Below are 21,719 nucleotides of genomic sequence, written 5' to 3'. Positions count from 1 at the left end.
GCACATGCCGTGATTTGTACGTAGCAAGTTATATTAATGTACGAAAGATGTCAAACAATTCAAGTGTCGGTAGACTTAGAGTTTATACTACCTGAAATGGCTTTAGTTGATTCCGCATAACAGTGAAAGTGCTAAATTAATCCCTTTGAAAAATAGTAATATTGAGGACATACACTGATTACTATTTGGTGTAAAAACACGATTACTAAAAATGCTTACGATAGAAAAAAAACACAACTTGAAATTTTACAAGAAAACCGCTGTGTTCAATTATTACTTTACATATAACAATGATTTTTTTTTATATCAACTGAATTAAATAGAACACGTATACTATACGATATCATTTTTCAAATAGCTTTAATTTCGTTTGTAAAAAAATTAATTCTGAAATAAAAAGCCAGTGTTCCTGCCGATCGACCCAAGCAAAATGAACCGTATTAGTAAGGGAAAAAATTTAATTCGAGCTGAGGTAGTATACACTCTAAAGCACAAAAGTAAAAAAAATAAACAAAGTTTGTTGTTCCGTGTTATTTATAATGTGAAGATATGCAGGGAAAGAGTAAAAGGTTGAATAAGACGCCACTAGAATTGAAGTGAAACAAATTAAGTGTGCTTATGTCTGTCTATGTATTGAAGTTAATTTCTTACTTATGTGCTTTAGTCTGTCGATGTTATAATTATGGGTAGAAATATCTATGTTAGCTAGTAATTTAGTGTTAAGTCTTTAGACTTAAAAGCCGTCTAACAGATTACTCGAGTAACGTATAAAAATATCAATTTGATAGCTGTATATTGTCTTATGCATAATATCAGAAGAGTGATTAGTGATTAACATCATCGTACAGTAGAAGAATTTTCTTAATATATCTCGGTAATCTTTGGATTTTTTAATTTACCCAAATATTTTTTTAAATTTTTATTTTTTTATTTTTTGTCATTATATTTTCTTATATTGTATCTTGACTTGCAGTGCCCTATTCAGGGTCATGTTCTACACTACAGTCGTATTATAACACATTTGTAACACCTGACTATGTACATGTGACAATAAATAAATACAAATACAAATTTACATGTATGTACCTCGATTTTTTTAGAATTACAAAAAAACGTAAATAAAGAAGCAGAGATCGTAATCATTTTCAGAGGTTCAATTCGACTTGATTTTTTTTGTATACATAATATGTTACGCGATAATTCTGTGAACCGATGATTCTTTTTTGTTGGAAAGAGTGTACCTCCAAATTATCCCACCTCTAAGAGTGGCAAACTATTCGCGCACTTTCCGGTAACCGATTTCAATAAAACTTGGCAAATAGACGAATTCCACGTAGTTTTCATGTCGGTTTTTTTAGTATTCTATACTGAGATTATTCTTCAGTTAACAAATTACAGTACAGGAAAACATCGTTAGAATTAATGAAAAATAACAATAATATTTTTTAAATTTCCGCTTAATGTTTTGAAGCTTTGTTTCCTTAAGTTTTTTATAGTGCGTCTTTGAAATAGATTAAGGTCGTAAACTAGAAATTGTTCATTTAATTTTATAATAGTAAGTAGTACAAGTAAAAAAACGTACTATTTAGGTACGTACATACAGGTAGTAAATATTTTTGAGAATTTAGTTTCACAGGTGTTAATTTGGATGCATTACTTTAAGAATAGGTAAAAGCCAGTGTGTGAATATGAAGGAAATGTGATGTGAAATTAGCCTGCAAAATTTGTATATACTATCCAATTTTTGCATTTCAGTAACTGTGCTTGAGATACGAGTTTGAGAAAGTAGGACAACGAGATGGTGTCTGATAAAAGACCCAAAATTTCCTTGTTATGCTAAAAAAAAGATTTATCTATAAAAATATGAATTCAGTACTATTGTTCTGTTTTATATGTGAATTATATAGAGCTTTAAAACGATTTCCCTTTTTATAAGAACGTTTGCCTAACAATACTTATACCTATAAGTATGGTACCTACCAAGCAAGTTAACAAAAATGATACATACTTTCAAGTCGATTTCCGGCCAAGTGATAGAAATCCGACGACAGCCCCCTACATCTTTTCTACATAAGTTTTGTTTATAGTGACCCAACCTCTTGGTTATACGCGAAGGGTACTATTACCTATGCGAGCAAGCTCGTACAGGGACCTACTCAGTCAGAAATCTGACGACAGTCGAAACACGAATATTGCCGAGAGATATTAATAAAATAGTTCTTCTTGTACATACATATAACGTCCCATCGCTTCGTGGCCACGAATCGAAAGCTGTAAAAAACTTGTACAAAAGTTATAGCAATTATGACTGTATAAATGAAATAAACAAATAATTTTTCAAAACAAATATTTTATTTAAGGCCTATGTATAATGCCGTTCCTGTTTGACACGGATGTATGATCAAATACAGGAAATACGTGTAGGCTTTCGCTGGAAAATAATCCCAAAAATAACGTTTTAACATAAATACGCTTGTTTCGCCTTTGAAACAAAGTCCGGACTGCCAATTTATTTTAGTACAAATAGCAGTTCTTAGGGCACCTTCAATTCAATTAGACGCTTATAGAAGCACTGCAGTGGCGCCACTACTAATTTTCATACAATATTTAGAAGCGCAATTGCAGCGTCACTGTAGTGATACGCGCGCGCCTCTTTTGCAGTCACATTTACTGAACTATAAACGACTGAAACTCTAGAGACGCGCGGCTGCCGCGCTTGTGCAGCACTTCTACAAACGTCTAATTTAAAAACGCCCTTCGACATAATCTAAACCAAGTGTTCATAAAATTTGTCATAATATAAAGACAATTACTGAACACTTAAAAATATATAATATATTTTGTTTAATATATTTAAAAGGAATGTTTTATAAAGTTCCAGCAAAATCCCACAATGAGCTATTACACATATCTAACATACAGGATATGGCATGAGTAAATCCCAATATGTAGATCCCTTTGGTTGATTTAACGTAAAAACTAAAGTAACAGTCTATTTATTTACACAACTAATAGGCGGTTGGAACAAGCTGTTATATCCGTGCTTTGCTCCATATGTTGTCGTTATCTGTGATCAGTGTATACATGCCGGCGAATGTGAGACCCAAGACGGCGCCTGAAAATACCAAAGTTAAGTGTAACGACTGCAAAAATTCACTTCATTATTCCTCCCAGAAACATATTAAAGAAAAAATCTGCTATTGTAATATTTATTTTGTGAATATCATGATGTTATACTATTATGTTATTAATTCTATTTTTTGTGAAAATACACCAGTAGTTTGTTACTGTTATTGATACAAATATATAAAACACACAAAAATTCCTATGATCATTTGTTTAATTGAAGATCACTAATAACAATGTACGTCGGGTTCTCGCTAAAAAGTGTCCGCACCTATAGCGCGTTAAAATCGCATAAAGAGCGTCAATCGCGAAACCGTCTTCGTTTGTTCGACTGACAGCGCGGTTGTCAATCATGCAGTAATAGATAATAATAACTTGTAAAAAGAACTCAGTAAAGTGTAAAAACAGGATTTTTTATCATATTTTCACTAAACAAATATATTGTGTTATCATAGTAATTATTTAAAAGTGTTATTTTGTACAGTTGTATAGTATTTAATTTATATATAAATGAATCGTAAATATAAATATAAAAGCAAACAAAATAATCAACTGTCCTTTTTCTATACATTGCATGCGCAAAAGATGGAAAGAGACCCATACGTCAATTTCAAGAAGCTTATACAAACTTCTTGGTCATTTTCAATTGTTCGAACCACAAGCGATTGAAATATTTAGAATATTTAGAGATAGAACTATAGAGTTGCTTGATTTTAATCTCATTTTTATAATGATTTTTATTAAACGTTAGCAGTAACTAACAAAATATTGTACTCGTTTTACGGCTTGGGATTACCTATCAGAAGTCAGAAAATATATTTGCCTGAAATAACGTTAGCTCGAATTGTCATAATGTCCAATGTTAAACAAAAGCTAATTTTGTCTTTGTAAAAAGCATCAAAATTACTTGAAAGCATAACGGTTTTATTATAAATCGGTTTTCGGAATTACGGATATATGAGTTTACGTTGAGTTGGAATATTGGTGCATTTCATATAGTACACGCATATTTTCACATTTGTAATATTTGTATGTATGTATCTGCCCAACTCTTTATTATTTCTTTAAGTGCCCCATTACTCTTGTGTTCAAGTAATTTTCAGTCAAAGCTAAATATGGTGCATTTTGTTTTCAACTTTCAAGTTTCCAGTAGAAGCTGAATATAGTGTTTTGGGCCATTAAATTGTTGCTAGCAAAATTAGAGGTAGTATTGCAATGACGTTACATTTAAATTAAATGTTTTAGTTTTTTTTGGATTTCGTTATATGTCAATACGTTTGTATAGGTTAACTTCGGACATTTTTTTCGGGTTTTTTGTATTAGACTTGACGTCCATTTCTTAGTAGGTCAATGCTTCAACTTCAACTTTTGTGTCTATGGCTCCGTCGTTTTGCGCGACGATTTTGCCAATGAATAACAAAATAAATATTGCAATTAGTATAGCGACATCTCTTGTCAGCTTCTGGTAGCTGTAAACGTACCTGAGTGAAGAAAACATTCAGTTTTTCACAGGAGGCGCTACGGCCAAAAAAACCGTTTAAACCCAATGTTTACTAAAGAAATTCGTAAGTCAGCAGACCAACTCGATCTGTGGCACAGTTGGTAAGAGCAGTAGCCTCGGTTTAGCAAACAAACATTGTTTAAGTACAGTCAGATCGAAGGTTTTTTTCTGTATGTCTGTTCTATCTTTGTATCATCATTGTTCAGATTATGAATCTGCTATTGTATTAATTGACTTTCTTTTTAAATATATAAGTAAAATAAAATTTGTCAGAGGTTTTGTCTATTGCAACCACTTTTTAAATGGTTAACTTAAACATGATTATTATTTATGCCTCCTAGTAGAAATTTGGAACCTTTGATTGTTACAATCCTGCATACATTTATTGCTTCCTTCATTTACACAAGTTCTTTTATAAATCAGAATTGATCAAGATATTTACCTAATCCCATTGACTTTAAACCTGCAGTGCTCTTGTAAATGAGTCCTGTAGTGGCAGCAGCTATAAAGGTGTTAGTAGTGTCTTCTTTGTCGCGTAACCAAGTCACGCCAAGCGCAATGCACGAGTAGAATGACGCTATCATGCCCAATGTACAGCCTGTCGTTGTACCTGGAAAGGTTGTAAGAATTATTACCAACTACTTTTACACACCAAACGCACTTATTACCACCAAAAGTACCGAACATTGCACCAATGCTCAGATGTTACGACAGAAATGAATGTTTTTTTTTTCCATAATGTTAACAAGTTGTTACAAAATATAATATAGACAGCATTTATGAACCCTGTTGAGCACAGGAAATGAGAGGGAGGGATTTTTAATGGTTGAGAAATTATTATTGAGGTAATATACAATTTTATAATCTATATAAACATGTATTTTTTATGATTGATAGTGAGCTAAAATATAATGTTGAAAGTAATTAATTCGTAATATGTTGAACCAATCTGGCGTCACAGGATTTAATAGAAAAAATATATACATATACCTTAAGCAGTTGTTTCCACACTTTGTCAACAGTTCACAGGATAAATGAACTTTAGGTTTAAAAGCATTTGAATATCTGACTACTATTATAAGATACAATTTCAAATAACATGTGTCTATTTATTTGTGTATTTATTCGTATTTAAGTATTCCACTAGTTTGTTGTTTGAACTGATACAAAGATCGAACAAACTCAAACAAAAATTCCTTCAATCTGGCTATACTTAAACCACCGACATTTTTTCGCCTAATCGTTGCTCTTCTTGGATAACCTCCATGGCGGAGTGGCTTGCACATCGGTTTTTATGATGTCGCCATCTCCGAGGTCCCGAGTTCGATCCCCAGCTGAGTCAATATAGAACTTTCCTATATTGTCTCGGCTCTGGGTATTTGTAGATCAGTTGATGGTCACAGTGATGAGGAGCTGCATAAGCCCCGAATGAAGCCACCCCAATAGTTTCAACACAAGTGCTTCAGTTACTAACTTTGGGATCAGAGCATCATATGTGATGTTGTCTAATGTATATTATTTATTCTTCACTCGCGTTAGATGAAAAAATGACGCTGATTCAAGTCCAGTAGGATCAAAGGAATTTTTCTTCAAGTTTATTCAATCTTTGCATGAATTATAATACATATCTAGTAACGAGTTCTTAGGTTTTCTCGATTGTTACACATAGGAAATGAACTATTTTTCCGGATTTAAATAGCGTATTTTTGTTTTTTCAAACAAACTGATGTTTCGGGCCGTTTACAGGTCCCAACGACCTGGTGTTAGTCAAGCTTCATTGAATGTGTAGGTTTATCCACGATATGCTCACAGACTGCAGACTTGTTTACGTGACTGTGTTTGACATCAGCTAGATTTTCTTTGACGCGGGTACAAATGCTTCGCTTCGTTCGTCCAATATACAAGAGACCACACTCACAGTCAAGCTTGTAAACTCCTGCATCCTGTAAGGGGTTGTTACATTTCACGGGTCTCGGGTCCTTGCAAAAGAAGTCCGTTATGTACCCAGGATGATGCGAGGGCATTGAAATTAAAAAATATCCTAATTTCAATGGGGAAGATGGTTTCTCCGTACCACCAGTTTGGGATACAGTATTTCCTCTGATGAGAAATCCCAAACAGACAAAAGACTGCAGTATTACTTAATATGTTTTAGTTTATTCTAATTACTATTATTAATTAATAAGACATTGAACTTAATAAAAATTCATTCCATAAAATAATTTGTAAAACTGAATGTGGCATAAATTGGTATGTTCTCTGTGTAAAATAAAAAATAAGGTATTTAATTAATAACTATTGTAAGTATAGTGAAAAAATAGGGTGGTTTGCATTAATATTAGACATAACTGGTTGAAGACTGTACCACCTCAGTCAACTGTGACCATGGAACCTGTAAAGGGCCCGAAACGTTGGTTTGTTTGAAAAAAAAATTGAATTGAAGAAATTGAAGTGATTTAAAACTGGAAAAATAGTTTCATTTCCTACATATCTAGTAAGTTTTGGTCAACCTTTTCAAGAACGACTATTTTTTTGACAAAGAGGCAGTGTATGTATTTACTTCTAATTCATGTGCACTTACCTTGTTTCATAACATAGTTGATCACCTGTGTCCTCCGAACTTTGCCCATTTGTCCTGCTAATGTGGTTGCCCGCAGGCCTTTGTACAATCCAGTCACACCACCCAGACCTGTATTTAGTAATAAAATCAGTCTAATGTTAATACCATAATCAGTGTCTACAATAATTAATTTAGAGTTAAATTCTTTTTATTTTTTAAAAGATAACATAAGTGCTCATTCTATGCCCTTCTCACTGGATGGAAAGTGATGGTGAGGTTGACAATGGAGCATGAAGACCTATACAGCCTATTCCGTCTCTCCTTGAAAAAACCCAAGTCATGATTGAATTTATTATAATACTGTTAGAAACCCTTTTTTCTTCTATGTAAGTTGTTGAAATTGAATTTTGATTTAAGTTTTTAGTGTTCCTTGTCACCGCAACTTACAGAATCAATGCATTGTTTTCCTCGTAACTATAACTTGTGTTATTTTTTATTTGTGGGATAGAAAAGACTCCTGTCTTTACAGTACTATTTTAATAATATGAATGTCACTTTGGAGACATTTTTTTCGAGAAAAACGTAATTTTGAACAATAACCTACATAATATTAAACATTATGAGTAGAATAAAGATCTTGTCCATATAATGATTAATAACAACGAGATGTTATGTAAAATAACCTAACTTTTTGAGGTTATAATCAACGTCGTAAGTAACATCAAACTAACCTGAACCTGTCATGAAAGACATTCCTATGATGGGAAGGGCCACGTTAGATCTTCGTGCTGTAGTTGCCATGTGACTATCATCAGGGTATATGAACTCTGGTTGCATTCTCGGGATGTAGTGTGGATCGAAGTTCAGGTAAGGAGACAGGCCAGCCCCAGACGCTGGGCTGGCCTGATCATCCTTCTTATTTAACGGCAATATATCACCAAATATGGACATTTTCGTTTGTAACACTATAAACTATTCTAAAACTAATAAACCGTGATTCGAAAATCACGAAAATTTTCACTGAATCAGAAACCAAATGTCAATGCGAATGTCAATAAGTATAATTGACCATAGAATAGTAGTTGTAAAATTTACCTCCTCCGGAACAGGTTCAGACGCTTGAACCATACTGCCCAATCTATTTCAATTTTTCAGAAGTTGATGCAAATATATTCTATAAGATCGTTATGTGGCGCGTAAATAATATATAATTATCGTTTTTAACCGACAGGACAGGAGGTTCTCAATTCGACTGCATTTTTTGTTTGTGTATGTTACTCGGTTACTCAGACATTTTGTGGACCGATTTCGATGATTCCTTTTTTTTGTTAGAAAGGTACCCTTAAGGTACCCCCTTAGTAGTAGTAGTCCCATTCATATTTGAAGAAAAAATTCCATCTTTAAAGGTGGTCAATTAGGGGATGAATCGAGTTTATTGGACCGACTTTCCGTTAACAGAGTTCAATAAAACTTGGTAAAAAGATGTAATTCCACAAAATTTTGAGGTTGGTTTTTTCATAAAACATATTATGATTTATTTTCCCGGTACATTTGCGAAAGTATTTTATATTCTCCTTTATATTTTTTGGAATCAAACGCTTACGAGCGTTACACAAAGAAAATAATGTACTCAATACCCTTTTTCACTATACATATAAATAAAAATATAAAATATTTGACTTAATATAAAATAAAATAAAATGGTAAAGATTTAAAGTAAAGATACCGGTAACTATCCGGTATTCGACCTATTTTTACTATCCGGCCGGATACCGGATAGTAGAACAATATCCGGCCGGATACCGGATATTTAAAACTGAGTAAAAATCATAATCAGTACGCCAAATAAATAGATTTATTGATTAAAGATGATGTTAATAGGATAAACAGCAACTTGAACAGGATCGTTGACAATCTGTTTATTACTTGAAACTGAAAGAACTATGAATTTAAATAACGTGATTCGTAAAAGTACTCAAATTTCAATAAAGGCAAATTAAAGTGGATGAAGACTAGTTTTTCTGCATTAAGTGGTAAAACTTGGTTTTATTTATTTTCATAAACGACACCAGCTTCAGAGGACAGTTTTTCACTATACGCTCTTGCACACTTTGTTAAATTTAAGTACTAGTACTTGTTACTGCCAGAGGACCAAATGAAAGGATTGCGATCACGGTCGATTTGAACAATAATATATCTTCAAATACATGTGTACCTACATTAACGAAACGTGTAAGTAGATAACTTTTTTGGCAAATCTGGTATCAAGGCTCAAATTAGTTAGATCACAAGCGAATTAATGAAATTAAATTGAAACAAAATAGTAAAAAAGTACAGCCCTCCCAGTGGCCGCTGAAGAGTCCTAGGGTGGCGGTAGGCGCCTCGAAAGCAATTGGTTTTTCTGTTAAGTTAATTTAAAAAATACGTGTTTTCAATAATTTTTTGTAATGGTTGAAATTTTTTTATCTTACCTAAGTGGGAAGCGAGCCAAAAAGTTTGGGATGTGCTAGGCTTATACTTGTAATAACTAAACATTTTAATATAACCAAAGGATGATTTAATTGCTTTTTTTCCTTCTCAATGTGCATATATATAGTGCCGAACTATAAACAAACAGCACTGTTATTAAAATATTGCTAAATTTGCGATTATTTTCACTGTTAACATTTTTCTGTTATGTATTTGTTTTAAATTAATCGTTTTTATAAAAACCAAGTGATGACAACAAATCAAATCGTCAATCTAAAATGCAATCATTCACAAATCAATCAATCACGGCAATCATCGCGACATGTTTACGGCAGTGGGTGAGATATCCGGCGGCCGGATATCCGGCTATCCGGCCTAGATCCGACCAAACCATTATCCGTTTCATCTTTAATTTAAAGGTAGAAATTTTGATCCATTTCCCCAAGACATGGTGCCTCGAGAGCATGGCGACGTATCCCTTTTGCCAAACACATTATTGTTTTTGGCGGAAGTAGTTGGCATTTTTAAGTAGTCTAGTTACAGGTTATAGGCAGTTTCAACGAGACTTGCAAATTAAATTTTATTTTATTATTGCACTATCTTAAAATTCATACTATATAATGACTAATAATTATAAACTATATAACTGCCGTCCGTTATTTATTTATTTATTTATTTATTTATTTTATTTATTGGAAGACCAACGGCTATCTTATAGAATAAAAAACTTAAATAATAATGGTGAGCCAATTATAGGTCCTCGCCGATAGATACATTTTACACGCTGGACTGCGACGCAGAGGTCTCGGTTTCTATTCCCGGGCCGGGAGAAATATTTGTAAGGCCTACATCTATTCCTTTCGTGAGTTTGGGTGTAATTTGTGGTTGTCTATGTGTCTGTCCATGGCACCCGCGATACAGGGTTTGCCTAGTGCGGGGCTATGAGTGAGTGCGTGTGTGCGTTATTACATAGGCTCAACTCACACTGGCGCAGGGTCGAAGCGTCGCGTTGCGTCATGTTTGTCGCCTATAGTATATGCATCTTTATTTTCCTATCATTAAGGTACAAATTCTTGTTATGCAAATATAGAAACGGGCGTGGACGGTTGGATGCGGTCGATTGGCTTCGCGCGTCACTTGAGCGCAGTGAGGCGTCAGACGCCGATCACACTGTGATCCGGGCGCACTAATGCGAGTGTCGTCGCGCGACGACGCGCGTCGCCAAGCGTTGTAAAACAGGACACGACGCGACGCTTCGACTCTGCGTCAGTGTGAGTTGAGCCTATACCTTTTGTTTAAAATCCCCGTTTTGAGTTTACGCCCTAATATCGAATCTCAAAATCATAACATCCAAAAAAGTTCAGCATTAGTTGAATACTACCCTGTACATGTGCGTTGCGTACTTATGTTCGTTCATTTCCGTATTTGTATATCTATTAGCGTGTACATGATTATAGCTTTTATTTCTAGGGAGGAAAGAACCCCAGAGGATGCTAGGAAAATAATTAAAACAGCAAAACTTCACGAGTCGGAACTTACTGATATTACTCAAGTCTTGAGATTTCCAGATCCGAGACTACATAATGATAACTTGAAGCTCATGTTGTTAGATGATAACTTATTGAAAGAAATTGAAGCTGGGAATGAACTTCTCTTCAAAGGTAAATTAAAGTGAAAAGTGTGTTGACAACATGTGAATTTCTAAATAAATACAGTGCTTAATATATTTTTTGTACTGTGTCCGTTCACAGGGGACCCCGATGAAAACGTAGTTCTTTGTACAAGTAATAAAACTTACGATGTAAAAGAAGCAGAGACATCTAACAGCCTTCTTTTGATCCCAGACTTGTTATTCGGTGCTGCCACGGGTCTTGATGAGACCATTAAAAACAACTCCATGGAAGGCGATTCCGACTCTTCATTCGATAAATCTAACACAAGTTTGAATAAATCTAACGATTCTGATGAAGGTACGAGGTTACCACGACAGATTGTGCATAAAGATATTGTTAACACTTTCTTCACTTACTACGAAGTGAAGCCGTGCAAACCACGCCTATCAAAACTACAGAAACTGCTAGAAAGTACGAAATATCGAGGTCCGGAATTAGAATATGAAGTTGACAAATCAAAATTACTAAATTTCGATGCTATACTTGATCAAGTTCAAGCGTCTCGAGCTGAGATAGACCAAGAACTCGAGAAAATTCAAGCTGTCAAAATCGATGAGTATTATCGTTTACTTGAGTTCGATTATGAATTTCGAATTTTGTCTTACATGTTGGATCTTATTGAAGAAAATTCATGGCCTTTGGATAGAATATCGAGAGATGTTACTATGGATAGTTTAAAAGAACTTGGTCCTATTCAAGTTTTGCAGGCAATGTTCAGATTTTATACTAAACCATCCACCCAAGAAGATGGCGTGCAGTATTATCAATACGATCAAGCTAAAGTTTGCAGATTCTTAGCTAGTGTACTGTTGACAAGTGCAAGAAGATTCAATTTAGAAGAATTTCTTCAAGCTTGGAGAGATTCTGTTCCTGAAGGAATGGTTCCAGACGTGAGGACATTTCATCTTTACAATATAAGTTTTCCTCTAGTCGTAATCTATGTGAGAGTAATTACATTTTTGTTCTTCCAGGAGACCATGTTGTCAGGGATAGCTTTAATAGACAAATCTTCAACCCCCCACGTGATTTGGGGATTCGCGGAAAATGAATTACCAGAAGAAATAAACGAGCGATTCAAGGTTCTTTTTCAAACAAAACCTAAATGGACTCTTCAAGAAATATCACCTTACATACAGTGAGCATTCTAAGTGTTCTATTATTCAAAATACGTTTGGAATAGGGATTTCCTCTCGGGAATATCGATCTCGAAAATTGTGAAAACCTCGAGAATTTTTTTATGTTGTCGATATTTGAGACTGATGTTTTCAGTCTCGGGAATTTGGAGACTAGTCAGATTTAAGTAGCTAACAAAACCTAAGTGGACTCTTCAAGAAATGTCACCTTACATACAGTGGTATTCTAAGTATTCTATTATTCATATTATTATATTCTATTATTCTCGAATATCGATCTCGAAAATGTCGAGAATCTCGAGAAGTTTTTCATGTCGATATTCGAGACTGATGTTTTCAGTCTCGGGAATTTGGAGACTAGTCAGATTTACGTAGCTTAATTAAAAAGTATTAAAAATGTATTTCATTAAAAAGTCATTTTTTATTCTGGTTACATAGACATGACACTGTAGATGGAAGCTTAGCATAATTAGTGGAGATTGAAGAATGGTAATAATAAAATCAGGTTCTCCCTTTCGGATACGAATTAAACACTCTGTGTTTCCTATGTATACACTATAAAAATGAAAAACAAAAACAAATTTTCGTAAATAATTTAAAAAAATAAAATATATCATGTTTTAACTGCCTCAACGCCTAGCCTATAAGTATGGAAACCTACTTTTGAAACAGTTTCGAAAGTCGCGTTTTTCCCTGGTCGAAATTTTTTTCGGGGACACAAATACGCAACGAGTCTGAAATCCCTAGTTTAGAAGCATAGTGCGTTTTTGAAAAGAAGCTGATTTTAGTGAAAAATTTAATTCTATTGTTTCAGGTGTTACGCCACGGAGAAATTGAATGTAAATGCGTTGTTAACAAAGTACGCTAGAGCTTCTACTCAGGATGGTATTCGAGTATTTTCAGCTAAACATATGAACTGATTGAATTTTTCGCTTTTTTAATTTTTTTTTGCCGTTAGCATTTTAGCCACTGACAGTGTTTGACTTTGTCTTTAAAACGGGGCAACCTTTAAATAGAAAATTTTAAAACGGGATTAGGAAAAGTGAAGAAAAGGGATCAGGCGAGGAAATATTATGTCCATCACGTAATATGACATATAAACCAGCAATTGCTTTTTTGTTGACTTTTCGCGGTTAGCGTTTCATAATTTGCCTGTCAGTGGGTATAGGGTTTTTACTTTTGTCTTTAAAACGAGGAAAATTTAATATTAAAAATGTTTAATCATAAAGACGTCAGAGTCGTTTCCTCAACTCGACGTCAACTGAAGCAATCACTGCGTCATTATAATTTTAATTCCAAACTTTCTAATGTTAGCATTATTTTTTAATAAAACATGTATTTACTTTAATTATGCATATTTTATTTTCATTATGTCGCTTAAATTAAAAATACATCGTTTACGTTTATTTACAAGATGATAATCTTACTTACTGTACAACAACTAAACTAGGCACAGCCATCGTATTTCTTCTGCTAATACGTCGTACATTAAGATGCCTATCCTATCAAAAGATATGAGCCAGATAAAAACATTGTCATTAACTTTCAATTCCAAACCAATATACGATTAGCAAATTCTTAAAGTTAATTAATCTCTAATTAAACTGAGGAATGTTAATAATACATATACACAATGTGTTTCTCGATAATTGTCTAACGAGTCTTTGGTTTAATTATGCTGCACGTTGTTTCTAAGTTTGTCCAGTTCATCCCAAATTTCGTTTGGTAAGTCTTCGCCAACTTCCTCGGTGAAGTATTTTTTAACGGCATCCACCTGGGGAAAAAAAAATCATCATTCATAAGTTCCCTGTTGAACCATGAAAGCTATAAAACTTTTTTATTTTACGATCTAGTAATAAACAAACAACATGTCTTATAACGTACCTCTTGTATCCAGAAATCTTTAGGAATGCTGAATAGTTTGTTCATCTGAATATCTTTCAGGCCCTCTGTGTTTAATGCGCCGGGAGCTGGTACGTAACCGAGTGGGGTTTCCATGTGGCAAGGTTCATTGTCGCAGCGACGCAGCACCCAATCCAATACGCGAGAGTTTTCCCCAAAACCGGGCCAGAGGAATTTGCCCTAAAAATGGTAAGAAACGATCAGATCACATGTTACTATTAGTAGAATAGTATCTCAAATTAAAAATCTAGATCATTTTACCTGTTCATCCTTCCGGAACCAGTTGACGTGGAAGATCTTAGGCATATGTCTTCCAGGTTGCGCCATCGACAGCCAGTGCTTCAGGTACTCGCCAAAGTTGTAGCCAAAGAACGGACGCATCGCGAACGGATCGTGCATAACTACTTTACCCTAATCAAAGCAGAAACGAAAATGTCAATACTTATGTTTTCTTGTCAATGAAAACCAATTATAAATTACAAGAAAGTTTCACTTACGCTGTATTCAGCAGCAGCAGTAGCTTCAGATCTCATAGATGCACCCATGAAGACACCATGTTTCCAATCTCTAGCTTCCACAACCAATGGGACACCAGAGGGTCTACGTCCACCAAGCAAGATTGCTGAGATCGGTACTCCATCAGCACTTTCCCAGTTGTCATCGATTATTGGGCATTGAGCTGCTGGAGAGCAGAATCTGCGACAATAATAATTTTTCATTACCTCACAAATTAGGAGTGATAGATGATATAACAAGAAAACTAAAAGCTCTTTATATGCACCTGTTTGAACATGTTCAACTTACCTTGAGTTTGGATGTGCAGCTGGAGTCTTCTTGCTGGGGTCGAAAGGTTGTCCCTTCCAGTCAGTAAGACCTTCAGGTGCGGGGCTCATTCCTTCCCACCAAACGCCACCGTCTTTTGTTTCAGCTACATTTGTGAACACGGTGTTTTTGAACACAGTTGCCATTGCCATTGGGTTAGTAGTGGCTGAAGTTCCTGTAGACGAAACACAATAAATAAGAGATGTATTCACTTTGACAACTGTGAACCTACAGTGCCTTAGAATGATTATAAAAACTTACCAGGTGCAACTCCAAAGAATCCATTCTCAGGATTAATGGCCCTCAGTACACCATTCTCATCGAATTTCATCCACGCGATGTCGTCGCCGACGCACTCGACTTTGTACCCTGGCAGGGTGGGCGTCATCATGGCTAGATTGGTCTTGCCGCAGGCGGAAGGGAACGCAGCTGCGATGTAGCGCTTACGGCCTTTCGGGTCTGTGATGCCTACGATCTGGAAAACGGAGGAAAGTTAAAATTTTGGAAATTTCGGCTACCATGTACCTGGCAGATTAGTCTTAAAGCAGCTCTCTATCAGGTACAAAATGAAAATTTGTCCTGAATTAGCGATTGCTGAAAAACAAACGTCTTTGCCTACCACCTGGACCCATAAGGGTTAACCGAATGAAGGACGGGTGTACACCCACAGGAACAATTTAGGTACTTAGTTAAGTCACAACCTGGAACTACATAGCAAGAGATATAATATGTATAAGCTAATGTACTAACCAGCATATGCTCAGCGAGCCAGCCCTCTCGGCGTGCAATCACGGAGCCAAGACGCAGAGCGAAACACTTCTTGCCCAGTAGACTGTTGCCGCCATAACCACTGCCTGTGGTATAAAGTGGGATTGGATTGGTTTGGTTTGGAATGTATTAAAAAGGGTATGGTTTTCTAGATCTTCGCTCTAAACCGTTCATACCTCGGTACGATTGTTGAAATCGACCAAAGTGTACGAAATTTTGAAGAAACAATAGCGCAGAACCTTTAGCCACATCATCACACATCGGCTCTAATGTTGCGCACTGAGCTAATAAGATATCTAATCACTCACCATAGCTGACAATTTCGTTGTCAATAGGCTTGTGCAGGATGATGGTATTTGCGGGGTCACATGGCCAACCAGGCGTCCCTTGCGTGCCGACAGCGTGTAGGCAACGCACGAAGTTCTCGTCCTTGCGAAGGGCTTCAAGGACTTTGCTGCCTGTAGTAACAGTCACAGCAATTGATCATTGTTCTATACTACATGTAAGACAAGGCGTTACTGGTTTTCTTCTAAATTCCTTAATCCAAGTGATTAAGGAACCGATGAGAGACGATAGTAGAAACACAAGATGTTTTCAAGCGGTCTTATATACAATCGATTAACACACGGGAAATCATGGGGATACATATATCCAAAGTCACAACTTACCAATCCTAGTCATAATACGCATGGAGTAGACAACGTAGGGCGAGTCGGTGATCTCCACACCGATCTTGGAGAGAGGAGATCCGACAGGGCCCATCGAGAATGGGATCACATACATTGTGCGACCTTAAGAACAAGCAAAATTTCGTCAAGTTACACACCAAAATTACTTCATTGGCTAGGTAATGGGCAATTGCTATTGAATACTATTCTGTTATTTATGGCTTGGTTTTGCACTGTAGAAATATAATACTATTAATATGGCATATTATATATAGAAGAAGAAACTCCTTGAAGATTTTGCTTTTAATTACAAAATACCCTGTACATAAGTAATTCGAATGGTAATCTTCTGTGGTTTCTAAACAAAGAGAAATATTTTTACTGCCCTCAATAAAAATTCTGAGTTGTCCTTACCTCGCATGCAACCCGGGAACCGCTCAGAAATAGCTTTGTCATACAATTTGGGCGAAATGTAATTCCCAAGGGCAGATTTTTGACCCGCTCGAGCTGCAGGCACTACGTCTCGCTCGTCTTCAGAGCAGATGAAGGTGCGGGATTCCACGCGAGCCACGTCTGCCGGGTCTGTGCGAGTTAGCCAGCTGTGATAAGAAGTATGCGTTAGTGAATAGTTGTCGAAACGTCTTGCACAATTGATCAGATTAGTTATTTGTAGCCACAAGTACCTAAACAAACCTGCAAACCCCAAAAAGTGACAAAAGCAACGACAGGTGGGATATTGAGGAGTTTGGTCTAGATACCGCATACCGAATATTCTGCTGCACAATTACATATTTGGTCTACGTTGTTCGTTATGTTATATTGTTCGGTCCATAAAGCAAGTTGTTACCACTTACCAGTTATCATATTTTGGCAGGCGCTTGATCGCGCCCTGGAGCTGCATGACCTGCAGTAAGGCTCCGGCTTCGGCCTCAGAACCGTCGCACACGTGCACATGCTCGGGTTGGCATAGAGCTGCGCTGCGTTCCACGAATGCGCGGACCTAAGAAAAAAAAACATATTTAGAGAACTACAAACAGGCGCTTTCAGATACAGAGTCAAGAGTTCCACTGGGTTTGATTGTTTAGGGCTTCTGAATCTAGCAACCCAAGTCACTCATTGATTTATGGTAGCATGTAGATGTACTATTTGGCAAATTATTAGGTACTAGTACTCAATAAAAGTCTTACATCGAAAAACCTTCAATAATGAAGATATTTTTTTTTTGTAATTATTACCTTAGGAGTTAGTGCAGCAATCTGGGGGTTGGGTACCGTAACACCGCGCAGTGCAGTTTGGTGCGCCGCACGGCTGCAGCCCAGAGCCAACTGTGCGCATCTATGGACAAATAAACTATAGAATTAATATTATAATCTAATGCTTGATGGAACTGTCTTGCTCTGCCTAAGTATAATCGGACTTCACATTAAACTGCCATACTTACACCTCACCTCACCTCAGGACGTTTTAATATAATTGCCACGCACATGCATTTTTGAAATTATCTGCTTAATTAGAGTCGTCTGTAGCGGACGAAATAGAAAGGGCGTTGTAATCTTTATCGGTCTGTCACAGACATCAAACAGTTTTTTTAATGGTGTTATTAAAACTCGAATGGTTCTGCTTTTAGATTTTTAAGTCTATAAGTAGGTATTTTCCGCCTGGCAAAGCCGAGGCCTTGTTAGATTCTGGGGCCCTGAGTGAGGTTGCAATGATACTAAGTGACGGGACGAACAAGTCGTGCGCCTGGCGGTAAGCGACACGCATGTTCATAACAGTTGCAGTGCCACTCAGAGCTTTAAATCGCAAAGATGGGCACTGCCAATGCACCCGTTACCCTGAGGCATCAGTTAAAAAGTCCCATGTGCCTGTAATTTCACCAGCAACGTTTACCCTTCAAAACCGAAACGCAGTAATACTCACATCACTGTTTGGCGGCAGAAATAGGTAAGGTGGCAGTATTTTCCTGGACGAACTCTTCCACAAGGAGCTCTACTTCTCCAAAAAGGGAGACGGTTCTAGTTTACCAAACCTCCTGCAGTTATATACATATGCTTATGATTTGCTTGGTGATATGACTTCCAAACTAATGGAAACAACTAATCGATCAATCAGAGTAGAGTCTTCGTATAATAACTTGCTAATTTATTCGTACATATAGTTTTAATGAAACTCATTTGTGGCGACAACCTGTTTTTTAAATTTTATGTTATTGGTCTCTACCAACGACATTAAATTAAAAAACAGGTACCATACATCTCTATGTATCTATGACTTTATAAAAATAGCCATTCCATTAGATTTTCAATGAGAGGTCAGAGTTAAAAGTATTACATAATATAGCCCGATATATCAACACATTTGTATGTTATAATGTAATATTCACAAGATTAAAAACGTTATTTAATCGAGTTCTTAGGTTTTCGCGATTGTTACACATAGAAAATGAAACTATTTTTCCGGATTTACATCGCGTATATTTGTTTTTTCAAACAAACCACCAGTTCGGGCCCTTTACCGATCCTGTGGTCACGGTTGACTGGTCACGTTTGACTGAGTTTAAATCCGGAAAAATAGTTTCATTTCCTAACGTTATTCAATTTTTTGTCGAAAAAAATACACGTCTTCTTGAAATTTCGAAGTCAATACGCGGTAAAACGATTTTCATGTAACTTAAGACTCATTCATTTCGCGTTAACTGGAAAATGATATAAATATATATTTGAGTCAGACAAAGTCCATTAAATGAATTATTAAATCAAAAATTCAACCGCTTCAATAAATTATGTATATCCCAAGAATATAAATAATAGTTAATTGAATCACTTGTTTTTCAAAACGGAGTTGTTCCTAAATGTTTAAAAAAGCTAACTTTACTTCGAGAGTGTATTTCAAAGTAGGTACATCCTTTTCCGTCCTCTAAGCTTTTGCCTTAAAAAGGGTTTTTTTTCCATCTGGGCTTTGCCGTAATCGTGTTCCGAAACCAGTTTCAAAATGCAAGGAGTATTTCGCCTCCTTCGAAAAAATGGAATCTAGACCTAATCAACAGCGCACTGGAATGATTAAAGTGCCCCGAGTTCGTCGTTTTTCGTCGAATCACAGAGATAGTTTTCGCTAAATAAAGTTGTCAAAAAGAAGAATCACGTTCTGCATTACGATGTAGAGTTCGATGTATCAGTTGTAAATGGGTTTCATTAGGAATCGAATTGGGAACCGCATGTGAAGGTTCGTAATGCGTAATCGATCAGTGATCAGATATATAATTAATACAGATACGTTATAAAAATTATAACAAAGAAAAAACTGGAAAATACATTTAAGACTTTAGCGTTACGTTATAGTAAAGACAAAGATGCATGAAATGTCGATATGGCTATAGGTTCCACACAAATTTAATTCAAAATGTATTCCACAGCATTTAAGTTCATTTGAAGAGAGCAACCCCTAGAGTTTCTTGTTCATTATTCTACTGAGAAGAACTAACAAGAGTGACTTAAAAAATGACTTTTTCAAGTGTAAATTTATTTTACCTAGGCAATAAAATGGTTTTTTTTCCTTTGGCTTTGACTAAAATTTCAAAACGGGATAATTTGTTAGGATAATAGGTAGGCGTGCAAATACCTATTAAAATTGTTTGTTGAGTAATGCTGGTAAAAACCAAAATATTTAAAGGAACTCACTTGGCGGCCTTCAGCACGTAGTCTTCTGGAATGGCTTTGAAGTGCAGCATCTTGATGAGTATTTTAATTATTTCAAGTAAAAAAAAACTAATTTTTACGGACAAAAATTCCGAATAATACTTTCTGATTATTTAAAAAAAGACTAAAAAAATATATCGCGACTAAATTTTATCGAAATTACTGAAGCTAAATAAGAATATCAGCCATCTATAGTACCCAATTATGTTTAATCTATCACCCATTTAATAATTAGAAGTGTATTAACGCGCTGTCAAACGAGGAATGTTTGAGAAGTTGCTCGCGCGCAATTATATAGCGGGGGAGTGTTCGCACGGCGTCTCGTGATTCGTCGAAAACGCGGGTGTGTCGCTACGTCAAAAATACTCGCTATATCAAAACAAGGCAGATAAAAACAAGCCTGTTTTCTTGTTACTCGAATTAAGACTCACTGATAAGTGCAACTTGATTCTTATTTTCAAAACAGAATGGATGTTGTTCGCTTGTAATGGTGCGCATGAGTTACATCAGCGTATGGGCAAAGCTCAAGGCGTTGTTGCGTCAGACATCATTCCTCTAAGGGACATACCATTGCATACAAGTATTATGGTTAGTACTTTGCACTCCTTTCTAATTCCGCCCTTTACGTTTAGTGCGTCATTTGAGACCAGAGAGGATAGAATATTTATTACGAAACGTACTTCAACGTGCTCTACAATTCTGCTCTCCTCATCATAACTAACGTAACCGGTTTGATGAATTGAATTTGTTGACAGTTGTTGCTTGAAGGACCAAAATACGAGTAGTGAAGAACTTAATTTTGTTCTGAGAATAGGTGGCAATAATAAGAAAATATTGTTGTTGATGTCTTAAAATGATAGAGACAATTGTATGTTTCTTTTATCTTTATATTCATTTTCCAGTTTAGCCAACGATATACAAGTTTTATAAGTATTGTAAAATTTGTGGATTTAGTTAGATAAGTAATAATAATATTAATAAATATCGCGCAATAAACATAAAAAAGGCTTTCTGTGTATCAAACTGTAAGTTATAAATATACGAGTATGTTTTAAAACGATAAATATGTATATTATAATGGCCAGCATCAAACTGTTAATGTTTGAGGTGGACCACCATCAACATAAGTTTTGTGTATTTCTATTTTATACGTAAGAGGTGTGCCACGTGAAGAAATAATTGCCCGTGCTCCACTCAGGTGAATCAGGCAGGTGGTCCACGGTCAAGAAACGACTAAAATCGGCGTAGGTTTTTGACATTTGTCAAAGAACAGAATAACTATTTCAGGTGCCAATATCTCGAAAGTTACCAACGTACGAATGCGTTAGTTGTGACATGGAGAGTAGAATTCTAGTTACATTATGTGAGAAAATGTCTTGTACCTAAAATAATAAGCTTTATA

The 21,719-nt window shown here is 35.7% G+C and overlaps 3 protein-coding genes across 3 annotated transcripts; 1 reads left to right on the top strand and 2 right to left on the bottom strand.

Moving 5' to 3' along the window:
- Nucleotides 1–2,723: 2,723 nt before the first annotated feature.
- LOC113230794 (mitochondrial import inner membrane translocase subunit Tim23) lies at nt 2,724–8,144 on the bottom strand. The gene is made up of 4 exons (XM_026464886.1): nt 7,919–8,144; nt 7,209–7,316; nt 5,070–5,237; nt 2,724–3,115 (listed from the first exon to the last, which is right to left on the bottom strand). The coding sequence occupies exons 1-4, from the start codon at nt 8,136–8,138 to the stop codon at nt 3,033–3,035; spliced, it is 579 nt and encodes a 192-aa protein (XP_026320671.1). The 5' UTR covers nt 8,139–8,144; the 3' UTR covers nt 2,724–3,032.
- Nucleotides 8,145–11,103: 2,959 nt separating this feature from the next.
- Nucleotides 11,104–13,565, top strand: LOC113230306 (sister chromatid cohesion protein DCC1). Its single transcript, XM_026464183.1, has 4 exons — nt 11,104–11,317; nt 11,408–12,219; nt 12,301–12,464; nt 13,277–13,565. Exons 1-4 carry the CDS (start codon nt 11,104–11,106, stop codon nt 13,380–13,382), a joined length of 1,296 nt encoding a protein of 431 aa, XP_026319968.1. The 3' UTR covers nt 13,383–13,565.
- Nucleotides 13,566–14,131: 566 nt separating this feature from the next.
- Nucleotides 14,132–20,410, bottom strand: LOC113230572 (phosphoenolpyruvate carboxykinase [GTP]-like). Its single transcript, XM_026464596.1, has 13 exons — nt 20,300–20,410; nt 17,858–17,957; nt 17,477–17,622; nt 17,037–17,221; nt 16,623–16,745; nt 16,263–16,412; nt 15,937–16,040; nt 15,448–15,661; nt 15,169–15,361; nt 14,862–15,060; nt 14,626–14,775; nt 14,347–14,544; nt 14,132–14,236 (listed from the first exon to the last, which is right to left on the bottom strand). Exons 1-13 carry the CDS (start codon nt 20,347–20,349, stop codon nt 14,132–14,134), a joined length of 1,917 nt encoding a protein of 638 aa, XP_026320381.1. The 5' UTR covers nt 20,350–20,410.
- Between the last annotated feature and the right edge of the window lie 1,309 nt (nt 20,411–21,719).

This window comes from Hyposmocoma kahamanoa, unplaced genomic scaffold (genome assembly GCF_003589595.1).
Source record: "Hyposmocoma kahamanoa isolate Upper Pololo Valley unplaced genomic scaffold, ASM358959v1 101, whole genome shotgun sequence".
In the NCBI taxonomy this organism is placed as follows: Eukaryota; Metazoa; Arthropoda; class Insecta; order Lepidoptera; family Cosmopterigidae; genus Hyposmocoma; species Hyposmocoma kahamanoa.
This window is presented reverse-complemented; position numbering and strand designations above follow the sequence as displayed.